General features: G+C 42.8%; 1 protein-coding gene across 6 annotated transcripts in view; it reads right to left on the reverse strand.

The window, feature by feature from the left end:
- Positions 1 to 10285: 10285 nt before the first annotated feature.
- TADA2A (transcriptional adaptor 2A) overlaps positions 10286 to 14605 on the reverse strand; it is a 45051-nt gene continuing 40731 nt past the window's right edge. For 3 of the 6 annotated variants that reach the window (XM_067020795.1, XM_067020798.1, XM_059048655.2), the window contains 2 exons: positions 12650 to 12723; positions 10286 to 11128 (listed from right to left, as the gene is read on the reverse strand). In XM_067020795.1, the coding sequence (XP_066876896.1) occupies positions 10943 to 11128; positions 12650 to 12723 (260 nt within the window). In that variant the 3' untranslated portion in view covers positions 10286 to 10942. Of the gene's footprint in view, positions 11129 to 11173; positions 12043 to 12649; positions 12724 to 14605 lie in introns of those variants that run through there. The other 3 variants (XM_067020796.1, XM_067020797.1, XM_067020794.1) reach the window with 3 other exon arrangements.

Genomic DNA, 14605 nt, shown 5'->3' on the forward strand with positions numbered 1-14605 from the left:
CGAGTAATCATAGTTTTAGGGGGAAGGATTGGTGAGGGAAGTAAAAACAGCGCTTTGGGTTTATATCCCACCCACCCCCACCCCCCGCATCTTCAACCACAAGCTTTGGGGATTTTTCATGCTTTCTGGTCTCCAACCGGATTCCGAGTCATCCCGTGGGTACTGGAATATCTAAAAGTTCTGTCTGCTTCCCAGACAAAAATATAACATCAAAGCCATTTTAGTGATAATCCTAAGGGAGCTGAAAAGGCCTAGAACGGAGAGATTTGTTTATTTTTCCCTTCATAAAGAGAGAATCAAAGCTTTAAAATTAAGCAAAATTAATCTTTCTGCGAGAGAACAACGCAGAATCTGATTCAGGATAACACATTAGGAGTTCAAATCTTTCCTGGGAAAGGCATCTTCCCAGCGCCAAATTGCTCCACCTTCAATTCATCTAGTGACTTATTTTTGACATGCGATTGTATGCCGCTTTCGTTTCTGTTTCTCCCACACACACACGTCTTCCTTCAGTCAATTCAATGACTCAGCAGCACAAATAGATACATCCCTCTTCAGATTCAAGCTTATTTGTTACACAGAAGGCAGGTTTCCAGGACAGCACTTGTTAGTGACAAGGAATTGGGCATTTTCACGCATTCTAGAACTAAGCCTACCATGAAGAATCAAATCCTCATCATCAAAGAGGAGGGAGGAGGACTAAAAAAATAGAGTTTGTATTGAGTGTGATGTATGTGTGAAGATCTAGAGATAAGGAAAGTAGGAAGAAGTGCTAAACTCAGTAAGATCATATAGTGACTGTACATATATGCCTGTGGGTAGGGCCGTGCTTTATGCCTTTACAGAATGTGGAAGTGTGGGCTTATAGATATCTCTACCCAAAAAAAAGAAAGAAAATGCAATTTGAAGGAAATGATCCATATGTGCACTTTCCAATACAGTAGCCACTAGTCTCATGTGACTTTTGAGCTCTTGAAATGTGGTTTGTGTGACTGAGGAACTGAATTTTAAATTGTAATTAATTTTAATCAATTTAAATGTAAATAGCCACATGAGGCTACTGGCTTCCTTACTGGGCAGCACATTACTAGACTGTAAATAGGTGCCTTTAAAGGTGTCGGCTACTTTAGATGTAGAAACATCTTAGAGACAGTCTGTTACAAAAGTCTGACTTGTCTATGCCCAGAGAAGGTGTGGGTGCTTCTGACTACATCTAAATAAGCAGTGCTTTAGAGCAATGCAGCTTCTGTGCAGAATAAGAGCTGATCTGATTAGACACAGTAAATAGAGGGTGGAAACTTCTACTCTGCTTAGCTTCTGATGTCTGCCTTTCCAAAAATATTCTCCTTAATTGCTTGGGCAATGACTTCTCCTGAGACTAATCAGACCTTGATGAGCCCCTCAAAGAATAGCTGCATCTTCCATTTGCATCATTTCTTCTGGTTAACAAATTGGCAACAGATTTGATATATCTGTTAGGATTGGGAGACAGCTATGATCAGGGCTCCGGGGTCTACAGAAGTTAGATTTCAGGATGCCATCAGGTCACATGGCTCTGGAACACTTGCTTGCTAATGCCTGTAATTCCACAGTATATGCCATTAATAGCTACAAAAATGCAAATCCCCCAGAGAAGTAAATCTTTAAGCTATCTTAAACTTTCACACGTTTAAGAGGGACAGTGGACACCAGGTATCTGGGAGAAAACTCTACAAATGTGGAAAAGATAAAAGAACTAGGGGGATAGAGTCCAAAAAAATATTTCATCTACTATACAAACTTGCCTAATGCTTGCACTATTTTATAAGATGTAAGATAACACCTTATTTAGCTACCATAAGGATTAACTAGATATTATTAATTGTAAAATCCTTTAAACTTTTATTTGTAGAGTTTTATTTTATTTTATTTATTTATTTACTTATTTACTTTTTGGCTGCATTGGATCTTTGTTGCTGTGCGCGGGCTTTCTCTAGTTGTGGTGAGCGGGGGCTACTCTTCGTTGTGGTGTGCCGGCTTCTCATTGCGGTGGCTTCTCTTTGCTGTGGAGCATGGGCTCCAGGTGCACAGGCTTCAGTAGTTGTGGCGTGCAGGCTCTAGAGCACAGGCTCAGTAGTTGTGGCACACGGGCTTAGTTGCTCTGTGGCATGTGGGATCTCCTCGGACCAGGGCTCAAACCCGTGTCCCCTGCATTGACAGGAGGATTCTTAACCACTGTGCCACCAGGGAAGTCCTATTTGTAGAGTTTTAATAGTTCTCATGTAATTTATTTTTCCATTAGTAAAAAAAGTCACATTACAAAACAAAACAGAAGAGAAAGCATCACCCCTAATTTTACTACTTAATGAAACAAAAATTAGTATCTTTTTCTGTTTTTTTTTCTATGCATAATTTGTTTTAGTTTTCTTTACACAATTACAATCATAGTGTGCCTACAGTTTTGTAACCTGAGTTCAAGCTTCTTGAGCTAGGCTTATATAAGGGAATATTACAACATATCTAGGATGACTAGGTCATTTAATATCTATCCGTCTGAAATTTTCTGCCCTTAAGTCAACCCTGAGGCTGTGGCAATGATGCACAGTGATGAAGATTCCAATATAAACAACAACATCCATGAAAAATGCACCTGTGCCTATTTTAACATTTGCTCTGTGTCCTTCAGAACTTAGTGTCCCTCTGTGAGACTTTATCATGGTGTGAATTTACCATTTACCATGGAAAATCAAGGGCTTGTTCATACCTGGCTGGAGTTAAATGAAAATATCAAAGGCTCAATGGGAAGGGGAGGGAAGGGAGGTGTCAGGTGTAATAAATACCTTATCCCATTGATCTTCATCAAACCCAGTCAGGTAGGTTTCATCAACCACAGTTCAGATATGAGGGGTTAAAAAACTTGCCCAAGGCTGTATCAATCATTATTAAGTAGCAGAACAAGGATTAGCACTTAGGTCTTTCCAGTACACCAGGCAGGTAAACAAGAAAGCATATACACCCTTTATTTAAAAAGGAAGGGCTTCCCTGGGCTTCCCTGGGCTTCCCTGATGGCACAGTGGTTGAGAGTCCGCCTGCCGATGCAGGGGACACGGGTTCGTGCCCCGGTCTGGGAGGATCCCACATGCCGCGGAGCGGCTGGGCCCGTGAGCCGTGGCCGCTGAGCCTGCGCGTCGGGAGCCTGTGCTCCGCGACGGGAGAGGCCACAACAGTGAGAGGCCCAAGTACCGCAAAATTAATTAAAAAATAAATAAAAAGGAAAAGAGAGGGGTTTAATTTTTTTTAAACGAATATATTTACATATTTCTTGAGGAAAAAATTGTTTTAAAAGAAACGGGAAATGAAAAATTAAAATATTTCCCCCCAAGAGTTAGTAACCTCTGGTAATAAACAATAATGAAATGGTAAGAGAGATAACTTTAAGGACTGCCTAGGTAATTAATGCCACTTTGCATAATCTCCTACAACACCAAAGAGAAAAAACCTGGTCCAACTAAAAGGGAGTAAATGTCCATATAAGCCCAAGAGCCTGAAGACCGCCCCTCTAGTTATAAATTGTTATAATATTCTGATGTCAAGCCTCTGACTATGCAAATGAAAGAATGGAAGGTGAGGGTAGGGCGTGTAGCAGAGGTTCCCAGATTGGTTAGGAGGCAACATCTAACCTAGTGTTGCTCATCTGCTCTCTGCTTTGCCAAATAGTAGCAAATCTGTGTTACAGGAAGTTGTAAGCCTCAAATAAGTCTTCACCCACCCAAAATGTACACATTGTTGCAAACATATCCCCTGCCGCGTGTCTCCAGAGCCCTGGAAAATGTCTGGCTACATCCTGGATGCTAATCAGGGGTACCTCCTCTCAACAGAGGGCCTCTAAGCTCCCAGCCCCTACATCCGCCCCCTCTTGCCGCATCTGCTGGAAATCCATGGCTTGCCTTCCCCTGCCCCGTTTCCATGGAGATGAAACAGTTTACTTTTTTCCCCCAACTGTAAGCCACGGTTATTTTTAACTGTAAAACTCTGAGCCAGGTCACAGCTGGGATCTGGAAGATGAAATGACGTCTATAGCCACCCTTCTCTCCCACCAACGCCTTCTTTTCTGCAGTTGCTGGGGGCGGAGGCACTCCTGGGAGATTTTGCTTTCAAAAGCATTTTGCTTTGCATCATAGAAGTTAAACCTGTGCTCACTTAGATCTGACAGGTGTCTTGAATCTGAAACTATGCACACCTCAAACAAGGCAAAGATCTTCTTGTTGGGGCAGGGGCAGCCAGGTAAGGTTGACATTGCTGTCACATCCCTGTGGCTAGAGCTTAGATAAGTGTCCTTTGGTAAAAATATATCAAGGTTGGGCTTCCCTGGGGGCGCAGTGGTTGAGAGTCCGCCTGCTGATGCAGGGGACACGGGTTCGTGCCCCGGTCCGGGAGGATCCCACATGCCGCGGAGCAGCTGGGACCGTGAGCCATGGCCGCTGAGCCTGTGCGTCTGGAGCCTGTGCTCCGCAACGGGAGAGGCCACAGCAGTGAGAGGCCCGCATACCGGAAAAAAAAAAAAAAAAATATATATATATATACATATCAAGGTGTCATCCTCTAGGCAAAAAATAAGGGCCCTGGTTCCTGCCCCCAGTAGAGTGGCTTTTTCTGCTGCAGCCTGACTTTACTTAAAAAGAGGCTCCAGACAAGATACTGTGTGTGATAACTGTTCCACCTCTCCAAAGCAAAGCAAATTCCCATGGGGTAAGGGCTGGGACACTGTTGCCCTCTCTTCCTTTACTGAAAGTTCCTGTAAGTCCCCCCCATCTCTGAGGCTCCTAGTACTTGGGAGCTCGTGTCTTCACGGCACTTTGGAACTTTTCACCCTTTTTCAATAATTTTTGGGGAAAAGCTATTAAATTACCCTGAAAATTGCCTTTTTCATCTTAGACAACATCCTAAGATTGGAAACCGAAGTAAAAACATCAGACAGCCTCAACTCAAAGTCAGTTTTCTGATAGGGTGTATTGTATGGGAACATTAAAATTAAGCTCCACAGTGCAGGTCCCATTATTTTTTAAATTTCTTAAAATAACATATATTTTATGTGATGATAATGGGGAGGGGAGGGGCGGGGGATCCAAATCGTTAGCTATCTATCGTTTAATGGGAGAAAAGAGGTTGAGTCACTGCCAACAATTCAGATAAAGGAAGTGTACTTGGCAGACAGCTCTCTGGGAAGGAGAGGTGCATTGGAAGTGTCATGAGTTGGCACTTGGCTGTCAGTTCACTGAAGTGTGATTTCAGCGTTTTTGCTTTGATTAATAAAGTGTTGGTTTCTTAAAACAATTGTGAGGTCTTCTCCTTTCCACACTTCCTAAGATGCTGGACCAAGGCAAGATTATTAGCAAGCTACCTGGAAGCTTTCAGCCATATAAGACTTCTGGGGAGACCAGAGAAAGCTGAAAAAATAAGTGTGGCTTGGTTAAGAACATGAGATTAATTAGTTTGGTGCCATAGAAATCCATCCTCTGTGCTCCAAAGTAGAAAATAAGTGCATCAGACTTAATTCTCCAGCCCTGAAAGACACAAAACAAATCTGGGCTGGCAAAGCTTAACTAGGGCTTTCAAAGGCAAGGGGAGGTACGGGGATATTCAGGGCTGCATCTATCAGATCAAATTTTTTGTAGCTTTCAATTAGGGGTTTTAAACCTTTTAATGGTCCCCTTCTGCATTCTTATCTCAATTTCCTTATTCTTACTCTTAACTGGAAGGGGGCCCTGCACACAACGCATACCAAAGCAAGTAACTCCTAGTGACAAAGGAATTTTAATGTCAGATGCAAGACATTCATCCTTCCTTTAAATACCTATGTCTCTTCACTTGTAAGCCTGGTCAGTCAAATCAAAGGGCAGTTAATCTCAGTGCATCTCAACTTGGTAGAAGCCAAGGCAGGAGGCAAACAATGAATAGAAAAAGAACTCCCTCCCATTAGATAAACTGGCTTTCCAAGCTTCTCAGAAATGATTCACCTGTCCCCACCCCCAGCCCTCAAAAGCAGCATACAAATGAACACTCAGTGCCAATGCGTATTTTGTGGATACTTAGGTTCCAAAATATTCCCTAGTTAAGTGCTATTCACTATTGTTCTCTCTCCCAAAGCAAGTATTTGTCAGCACGACCATTACTATTCTAACCTGGTTGCTCTGACTCTCCTTGCACCCTGACATCCTGCTCAATATCATTTACATCTCACTAAGAGGGCTGGTTATTGTGCCTGATTGGAGGGAAATTCTTTATCTTAGCTGGACTACATCATCTAAACAGGGCCACAGACATAGCAGTGTCCCATTGTACCAGAGGTAGTCCTTTCTGACAGATCGGAGAGAGGTTACCCACATTTGGCTAAACACATTAGAAAGGAAAGCAGGGCTTCCCTGGTTACGCAGTGGTTGAGAGTCCGCCTGACGATGCAGGGGACACGGGTTCGTGTCCTGGTCTGGGAAGATCCCAACATGCCGTGGAGCGGCTGGGCCCGTGAGCCATGGCCGCTGAGCCTGTGCGTCCGGAGCCTGTGCTCCACAACGGGAGAGGCCACGACAGTGAGAGGCCCGCGTACCACAAAAAAAAAAAAAAAAAAAAGGAAAGCAAAGCTTCCAGATCAGTACCTCTGGAATAGAAATTAAAACAAATAAAAAGCCAGGTACATGTAAGTTGTGGAAAAGCTTTCTGTGTTGACAATAACAGTGTATATCTAGAAGGTATCTGTAAAGAGATCCTTAAAAATGAATGCGCAGGGCTTCCCTGGTGGCTCAGTGGTTGGGGGTCCACCTGCCGATGCAGGGGACACGGGTTCATGCCCCGGTCCGGGAGGATCCCACATGCCACAGAGCGGCTGGGCCTGTGAGCCATGGCCGCTGAGCCTGCGCGGCCAGAGCCTGTGCTCCGCAACGGGAGAGGCCACAACAGTGAAAGGCCCGCATACCGCAAACAAACAAACAAAACAAAACAAAATGAATGGTCAAATCATCAAAAAAATCTACAAACAAAAATTGCTGGAGAGGGTGTGGAGAAACGGGAACCCTCTTGCACTGTTGGTGAATGTAAGTTGATACAGCCACTATGGAGAACAGTATGGAGGTTCCTTAAAAAACTAAGAATAGAACTACCATACAACCCAGCAATCCCACTACTGGGCATATGCCCTGAGAAAACCATAATTCAAAAAGAGTCATGTACCACAATGTTCACTGCAGCTCTCCTTACAATAGCCAGGACATGGAAGCAACCGAAGTGTCCGTCGACAGATGAATGGATAAAGAAGATGCGGCACATATATACAATGGAAGATTACTCAGCCATAAAAAAAACCAAAATTGAGTTATTTGTAGTGAGGTGGATGGACCCAGAGTCTGTCATACAGAGTGAAGTAAGTCAGAAAGAGAAAAACAAATACCGTATGCTAACGCATATATATGGAATCTAAAAAAAAGAAAAAAAAGGTTCTGAAGAACCTAGGGGCAGGACAGGAATAAAGACGCAGACATAGAGAACAGACTTGAGGACACAGGGAGGGGGAAGGGTAAGCTGGCACAAAGTGAGAGAGTGGCATGGACATATATACGCTACCAAATGTAAAATAGTTAGCTAGTGGGAAGCAGTCGCGTAGCGCAGGGAGATCAGCTTGGTGCTTTGTGACCACCTAGAGGGGTGGGATAGGGAGGGTGGGAGAGAGACGCAAGAGGGAGGAGATATGGGGATATATGTATATGTATAGCTGATTCACTTTGTTATAAAGCAGAAACTAACACACCATTGTAAAGCAATTATACTCCAATAAGGACGTTAAAAAAAAAATGAATGGGCGATATTCCAGAATGCTGTTTAGAACACAGTACTGCTCTCCTGGCTGGAGACCCGTCCAAGTGTTTTGGAGTAAATATGAATGAGTTAGTTTTTCCAAGCTTCTCTTTGTACTTTGGGCCTCTGACTCAACACACTGGAAATTTTAGTTCTTATCACATACCTACATATTTCCTAAAGCTGGAATGACTTCCCAACTAGAACTTTGTTATTGATGAATGTCATTGGTTTTCTCCTCTTTCCCACTAACTACAAGCTGAGGATCTCAATACTCAAAACTGGGAAACTTGTCATCACTCAGCAGCAACTGGTTAATTAACTAAGTTCAGATTTAAAAAGGGGGGTTGGGGTGGGGGGAGTTGTAAACAATAAAAGGATGAAAACTGGAACCCAAGAAGAGATAGATCATAAATAGTTGGTCTCAATAGAGACAGTTGAGGTCTTTGAGCACAAGAAAGGATCATTATAAATTTATTTACTTATTTATTTATGGCTGCATTGGGTCTTTGTTGCTGCGCGTGGGCTTTTCTCTAGTTGTGGTGAGCAGGGGCTACTCTTTGTTGCAGTGCGCTGGCTTCTCACTGTGGTGGCTTCTCTTGTTGCAGAGCACGGGATATAGGCGTGCAGGCTTCAGTAGTTGTGGCTTGTGGGTCTAGGGCTCAGGCTTAGTAACTGTGGCGCATGGGCTTAGCTGCTCCGCAGCATGTGGGATCTTCCTGGACCACGGCTCAAACCTGTGTCTCCTGCATCGGTAGGCAGATTCTGAACCACTGCGACACCAGGGAAGCCCAAGAAAGGGTCATTACATGGCAAGAAATTTGTTCTCTATTTCCCATCAGGACAGAGGAGAACGATATGCATAAAATTCCAGCAGAAATCTTTAATGTTAAATTGTAATAAAGTTCCTAGCAGTTAAAGGTCTTTATTCATTGTTCATTGTTGTTGAGTTTCAGAGTAAATTCTCTTTCTTCTGAGATGATCTGCACCAGGAAGGACCTAAATTACTGTAGCTGGTTTATGGCCAATCCCATCTAGCAGGAAAGGGGAAGGATGGAATATTCTTTGGAAAGTACTTGCTAGCTCTGGATTTTTAGTAACAAGAAAGGCCTTCCTTTGGTGACAAGAAGATGGAAGGAAATAGTGTACTAAGCTAGTGATCGACATCAAACGTCAGCAAGTGCTTTTCTAATGACTCAAGAGTACTCCTCACCCAAAATTACGGCTTGATCTTTGAGAAACCCATTAGGATTCTAGGTCTTAAATTTTCCGAAGTTGGGCTTACCAAAACCATAATAATCCTACTTTCTAAAATCCAGTCATTTGAAATTACAGCCTTATTTTTCTGTCACTCTTTTCAACATGCCACTTTCCTCATCCAATTTACTGATTCGCCAATAAGTTTTTCAAGACTTCAACTGGTTCCAGGGTTTCTATCAGACTGTCCTGCCATCCTCCCAGCCCTAAGTACCACAGCTGCTCCTTGTGTCCTAGCCAGCTAAATCTCTTGGCACTGTTTTCCTTACTCCTCATCACCCTCCACCTACTACGTCTGGAACAGTCTCCCACTTCCATCTGCCATTTTATTTCTCTCATCTCCTTCTTATCATTGCCTCAAAAGCACACCTCTCCCAGGAAGCCTTCCTTAATCAAGATCAAGGACTCTTCAGACTACAGCAGACACCACCTGACACAGATGTCTAATGCATTTTTAGAACAGGACTTCCCTTCCAAGGATAAGAGGCAACCCCTTTATAAGCAACTCAGGGTGATGCTGGTGGTAGAATACGTTTTCTAAGAGACAGGACTACATCAAGAAAACCACAAGCCGCCCTTTTGAAACAATGAAGTCCTTTATTCTATTTCCCTCAGATCCTAAAAGTTTCCTTTTCATTTGTTATCCCCTAGATGAAGTCTATTAGCAAACTGCATGCATATTTACAGCAGTCAAGAAGTTTGAGCAGATACTTCCAACAAAGCATATAATATTTGAATTAGATATTTGGAATGTTGAAAGAATTAAAGAATCAGTAGCTACTGGAGGTAATTTGTGCAGATTCTGAAGTATTTCTATACAACTTTGCTTCTAACAGAAAAGGGAAAACCCTGACTCTGAGTTTGGCTTCTTATTGTGCAGAAAGATTTGAGGACCAAGTTTCAGATGTGGTGGGGTCACTCACCCTCATATCTAGTGAGTTCCATATATGAAAAGGCTTTCCTTTTGTTTTACAAGTAGCTCTTATTGTAGGCTAGCCTCTCACCATTGAGAAATTAGGGTTCAGGTCTTAATCTAAGCAACACTGAGGTTAATTGCATCACCTCCATCCTCAGGGGTCTGGTATCCAGGGAAGCCAAGGGTGAGCCCAGAACACACGTTAGCAGAGACGGTGCAGCGAGATGAGGCGTGCATCCAACCCCCTAAGTGTGCTTTAGTTACCAGAATATTTGACACACCCACAAATTAAGTAGCAAAACATTTTAATCCATTAATTCTAAAAATAACAGAGACATTTTATATCCAGTGCCACCTCCTCAAAAGTCTACTGCAGATTAGACAGCCAGACTGCAACTTACAAAGCCAGACATTAAAGTTGAAGATGCAGTTTGGGACAAGACCATCATGGGGAGATTTTCCTTCTCTTTGCTCATAAACATAAGTTGTCAGCTTAAAAGAATCCTCAGACAGAAAGAGAAAGCTTTCTCTCTATATAACCTCTTTATTTTAAATCTGTCTGTAATGTCTGAAGGCAAAATGGATAATCAGAAAACCAACCTCCCAAGCAAGTACAAGGATCTGAGCTGGACTCCTGGGACTAAAGACTGGTTTAGTTCTATTTCTACCAACACTGTGATGTGAGGTACTATGGTTCTTGTTTTAGTTACAAGAGGTGTTAGGAATGAATGCCCACACACAATTAATAATAGCTTATCTAGCACATAACTCTGCAGCACAGTACCAACAACAGGAGTAGTTTAAAGCAGGGTGGAGAAGAGAGTAGACATGAATACAACTTAAGGTTTCCTTTGTTCTTCCCCTCTTTTTACAAGGAGAATTCAGCTCAGAAACAAAACTCCAGAATGCCCTTACTGTCCTTTGGCCCACCAGGCCCGGAGAGCCTCAGGCTTTAGTGATGTATCCTTCTCGGATGAGGAAATCATAGATTTTCCGGGTTTTGTTCACGTCTATCTTGATGAGTGCTCTTGCCTGTGCCAGTCTCAAGCCTCCTTGCTTGTTACATTCGTTCAGTAGAGCAGATTTGTATTCTAAATAGGCTCCCGGGACCAATCTCACCATCTGACAGAGCTGCAAGACATGGCAAATTTAATAAACATTAACATCTGTCATTCTCATAATTTAATCCAGCAGGTATAGCCAAAATAAAATTTAAAGAGTGACATCAACCTCCAACTATTTATAGGAGCTGCTGGTGGCTAGATCACATTCCAGTTTGTCTTTTCTTTGGAGAGAATACTCTCTAAAGACAGACAGAAAAAGGCAGAGTGTGATGCCGGGAGAGCTCCAGCACCTGTCGGCTGCCTCACCTGGGTTTGTCAGGGATACAAGTCTGTGTCCTGAGGAGCAGTGTGGAGTAGAGGCCCGGCACCTTCCAGCTCAGCCAGTCAGGGATGAGACACGGGGCACCGTGCAGGTGGGGCTGCTGATACTTGGGTTCCCAAGTATGAATCGCATTATTTTTAGTATCGGCGTAAATCTTTAGTCCCTGATTTTGTGATTACATTTCCTACTTTGGAGGGAGAAGAGATATAGAGACCTTGCTAAGAGGTCACTTTAACTGCTAAAAATCTAGAAACCTGGCTCGATTCCAGTTCACCTGCCATTATCCAGAAATGAACAGCCTGAGGTTACCACTTTGTGGGTAAGGATAAAAACTGCTTGAAACTCCAGGCCATTCCACCCTTGATTCAGGATGGCAATACTTCTTCAGCAATACTTGGATATAACATACACCTCCTTCTACTCCCAAACTAATCTTTAGTGTTCCTACTGGGCAAAATTAAAAGACTAATACTCGCGCCTACTCCATGACTTTTCCTTACTGTCTGACCTGAATTACTGATACGGTGTGGCAGATGAAGACACTGATCTTGGGAACCGTAAAAGGAGCACACAAGGAACAAAAGAGGATCCTCTCTTGGAATGGACTTGAGAGCTGCGGCACAGTCTTTTGAAAACGCTTGATGATGACCCTTTTGAGGCTGCATTTAAAGTTTAGAAACGGCCAAAAGTAATATGAAGAAGACACATCCAGTGATTATAATGTAAAAGTAGGTCATGGCTTTTTTAATCAAAATTAATGTGTGATTATATATGATGATGAATTCCTCTTTTATGCTTATACACATACTATGGAGACAATTCAAAAATCTTTTAAGTGATGGTCATATTGTTGGAATAACAGTAGAACTTCTGAAAACGTCCACTCTAATAGGAAATAATCATTTTCATATACCAGTTACTTTAAGTTTGAAAAAAATTAAATTCATTGACATAAAGCACAGTACAGGATCTAGTACATGGTAAATGCTCAATAAATGATAGTTGCTATTATTTAGATTTACATCTCATATGTTCTTCTCTCAGGAGATGAATGGTGGCTGGGTGATAAGGAAAGGAGTCCTTGAGACCTGCTGAGGTCAGCTCTTTAGCACCTGGTCCTCTGGGATGGACTAGAGCTGTACATGCACGTGTGTGACATGAACAGAGCAAAACGGGTTTGATCCTATAACATGTTTTTAATGACAACTCAATGAATAACCAGCCCCTACTCTCTATCTTCTAACCAGCTCCCCTTCTTTTTGTTACCTCCTTTTCTTTTTCATTCAACTTCTCTGTGCCAGGGAGGCCAGTGAGGTTCAAGGGCGGTGCACTTCGTCTACCTACAGATAGAGACAGAAAAAGGCATATGTTTCATAAGAGTGACAGTCCCTCGGGTGTAAAGCGTATGACAAAGTTCACCACAGTCAGGCCAGTTAGGTACAGGATTACTACACGTAGCTGTATATATACACCTCAGGCCTCAGTTTATCTGGCAACACAGGTATCCCAATGCTCACTTGAAAATAAAAATGGTAAGCCATGTGCCCTCTGCTCTGATAAAATACACGTATAATCACACGTACCTCAGTGTCAAATATGGCTATTATTCCTAAACCAGTAGGAGATTCTAAAATCTACAGCCCAGATGTCGTTCAGTTAAGAAAGGTCATACGCCGCCTGCCTTGACAGCTGATGAATGGAAATAACAACTCTGCGTGGGACATTTCCTAACCCTTCCACTCTGCCCGCAGCGCAAGGCAAACGCGGTAATTAACCACGTACCATTCGCCTTGAGATCAAAGGCAGAGTGTTAGGCCAGCAAAAGGCCCTTATTTAATTACATGAGGGAGTATCTGTTCCTTCCAAAGTAGCCCTGTTTACCTGAAAGATCCGCACAGAGGAATGAGCCACTATATGGCAAAGTAGAGGCTGAGGTGAACTCACATACCTGAGAAAGAAACCCAAGCCTGAGGTCACTGCCCACGACAGGAAGCCTGACGTGCAAAACCTTTTGGTTTTGTTTTGAATGTATACTTGAATGCATGGACTGTGTTAGACAAAAGAAAATGCAGAATAATACGTTACGTTTCATGGGGGCTGCCGTTTAGGTGGCGGAGAGAAAGGGGAAGGACTGGTGCAGCCTGCTGTACTACAAAACAGACTTCTCTGTAGTATCAACAAAGGGGATGAGGACTTCACCATAACCGACAGGCCTAGCTGTACCCTAAACGCTCAAAAAGGGAGACTACAATCACTCAGTGCCTCACCAAAGTTCCCAGAGGCTGGGTTACGATCAGGGATCCAGGCTTCCACCCCTGCACTACTTTAGGCGCGACTCAGAGCATGAAGAGGAGTAAGGGGTCGCCTCAACCTAAACACAGGGGGTGAGGAAGGCAAATGCCCACCTAGGACGCAGCAAAGAGCAAGTGCGAATGGTTCAGAAAACACAAATACCAAAGGAGCTCGGTCACATCCATTCATTCATTTTAATTAGCCAATATTAAGTTATTTGTATTTCTGTATTTAGATTGGGGAGGGGTTGGATGTAAGAAACTTAAAAACTTGGATTTAACTGTCTTGGCTATTCCCTAAAAGACACTCTTTTCTCCTTTAAATATTAAGAAATTATTACTTGAAACAAAGGAATAAATGAAAAAAAAATTATCATCCATAAAGTTGCCTTTTCTGAGCCCTGCCTAGATCCTGAATCTGAGAGACTGTGAATGGGATCACAAGGTCTGTTGTTCCAAGCTTCCAAAAAGTGGTAAAACTGCAAGTGGGTCATCTTTTTGCCAAGTCCAATCTGTAATCAGTGGAGCAGTCTGCATGTTCTGACCAGGGGAAGTGGCTAATCTACCATATGGAGCGGGGGTGAATCATAACCAAGAAAACAGGCAAAAAAACACCATGATCTTGGACCAGAGTTCTACAACTAATACCACCCCAAACTACCATTCACTGATTACCAAGAACCAAGGATTACCAGATAGCATATGGCTTAATCTTGCTCTGTAAACTAACCTCAAAAGACGAAACACCCGAAGAGATAAGAAACAGAAATACCTAAGTCTCCAACTTATAAAGAAAGTCTTGCTTTTCTGGCAAGTAACATGCTTCTTTGCTCATATAGGATACAAAGCCTCTAATTATCCCCTATGAGACAAATCTCAAAGTTTGTGGTAGACAGCGTCATAGTAAACTAACTGCCCATGAACATTGGTA

The sequence above is a fragment of the Kogia breviceps genome, chromosome 19, assembly GCF_026419965.1.
Source record: "Kogia breviceps isolate mKogBre1 chromosome 19, mKogBre1 haplotype 1, whole genome shotgun sequence".
Lineage (NCBI taxonomy): Eukaryota > Metazoa > Chordata > Mammalia > Artiodactyla > Physeteridae > Kogia > Kogia breviceps.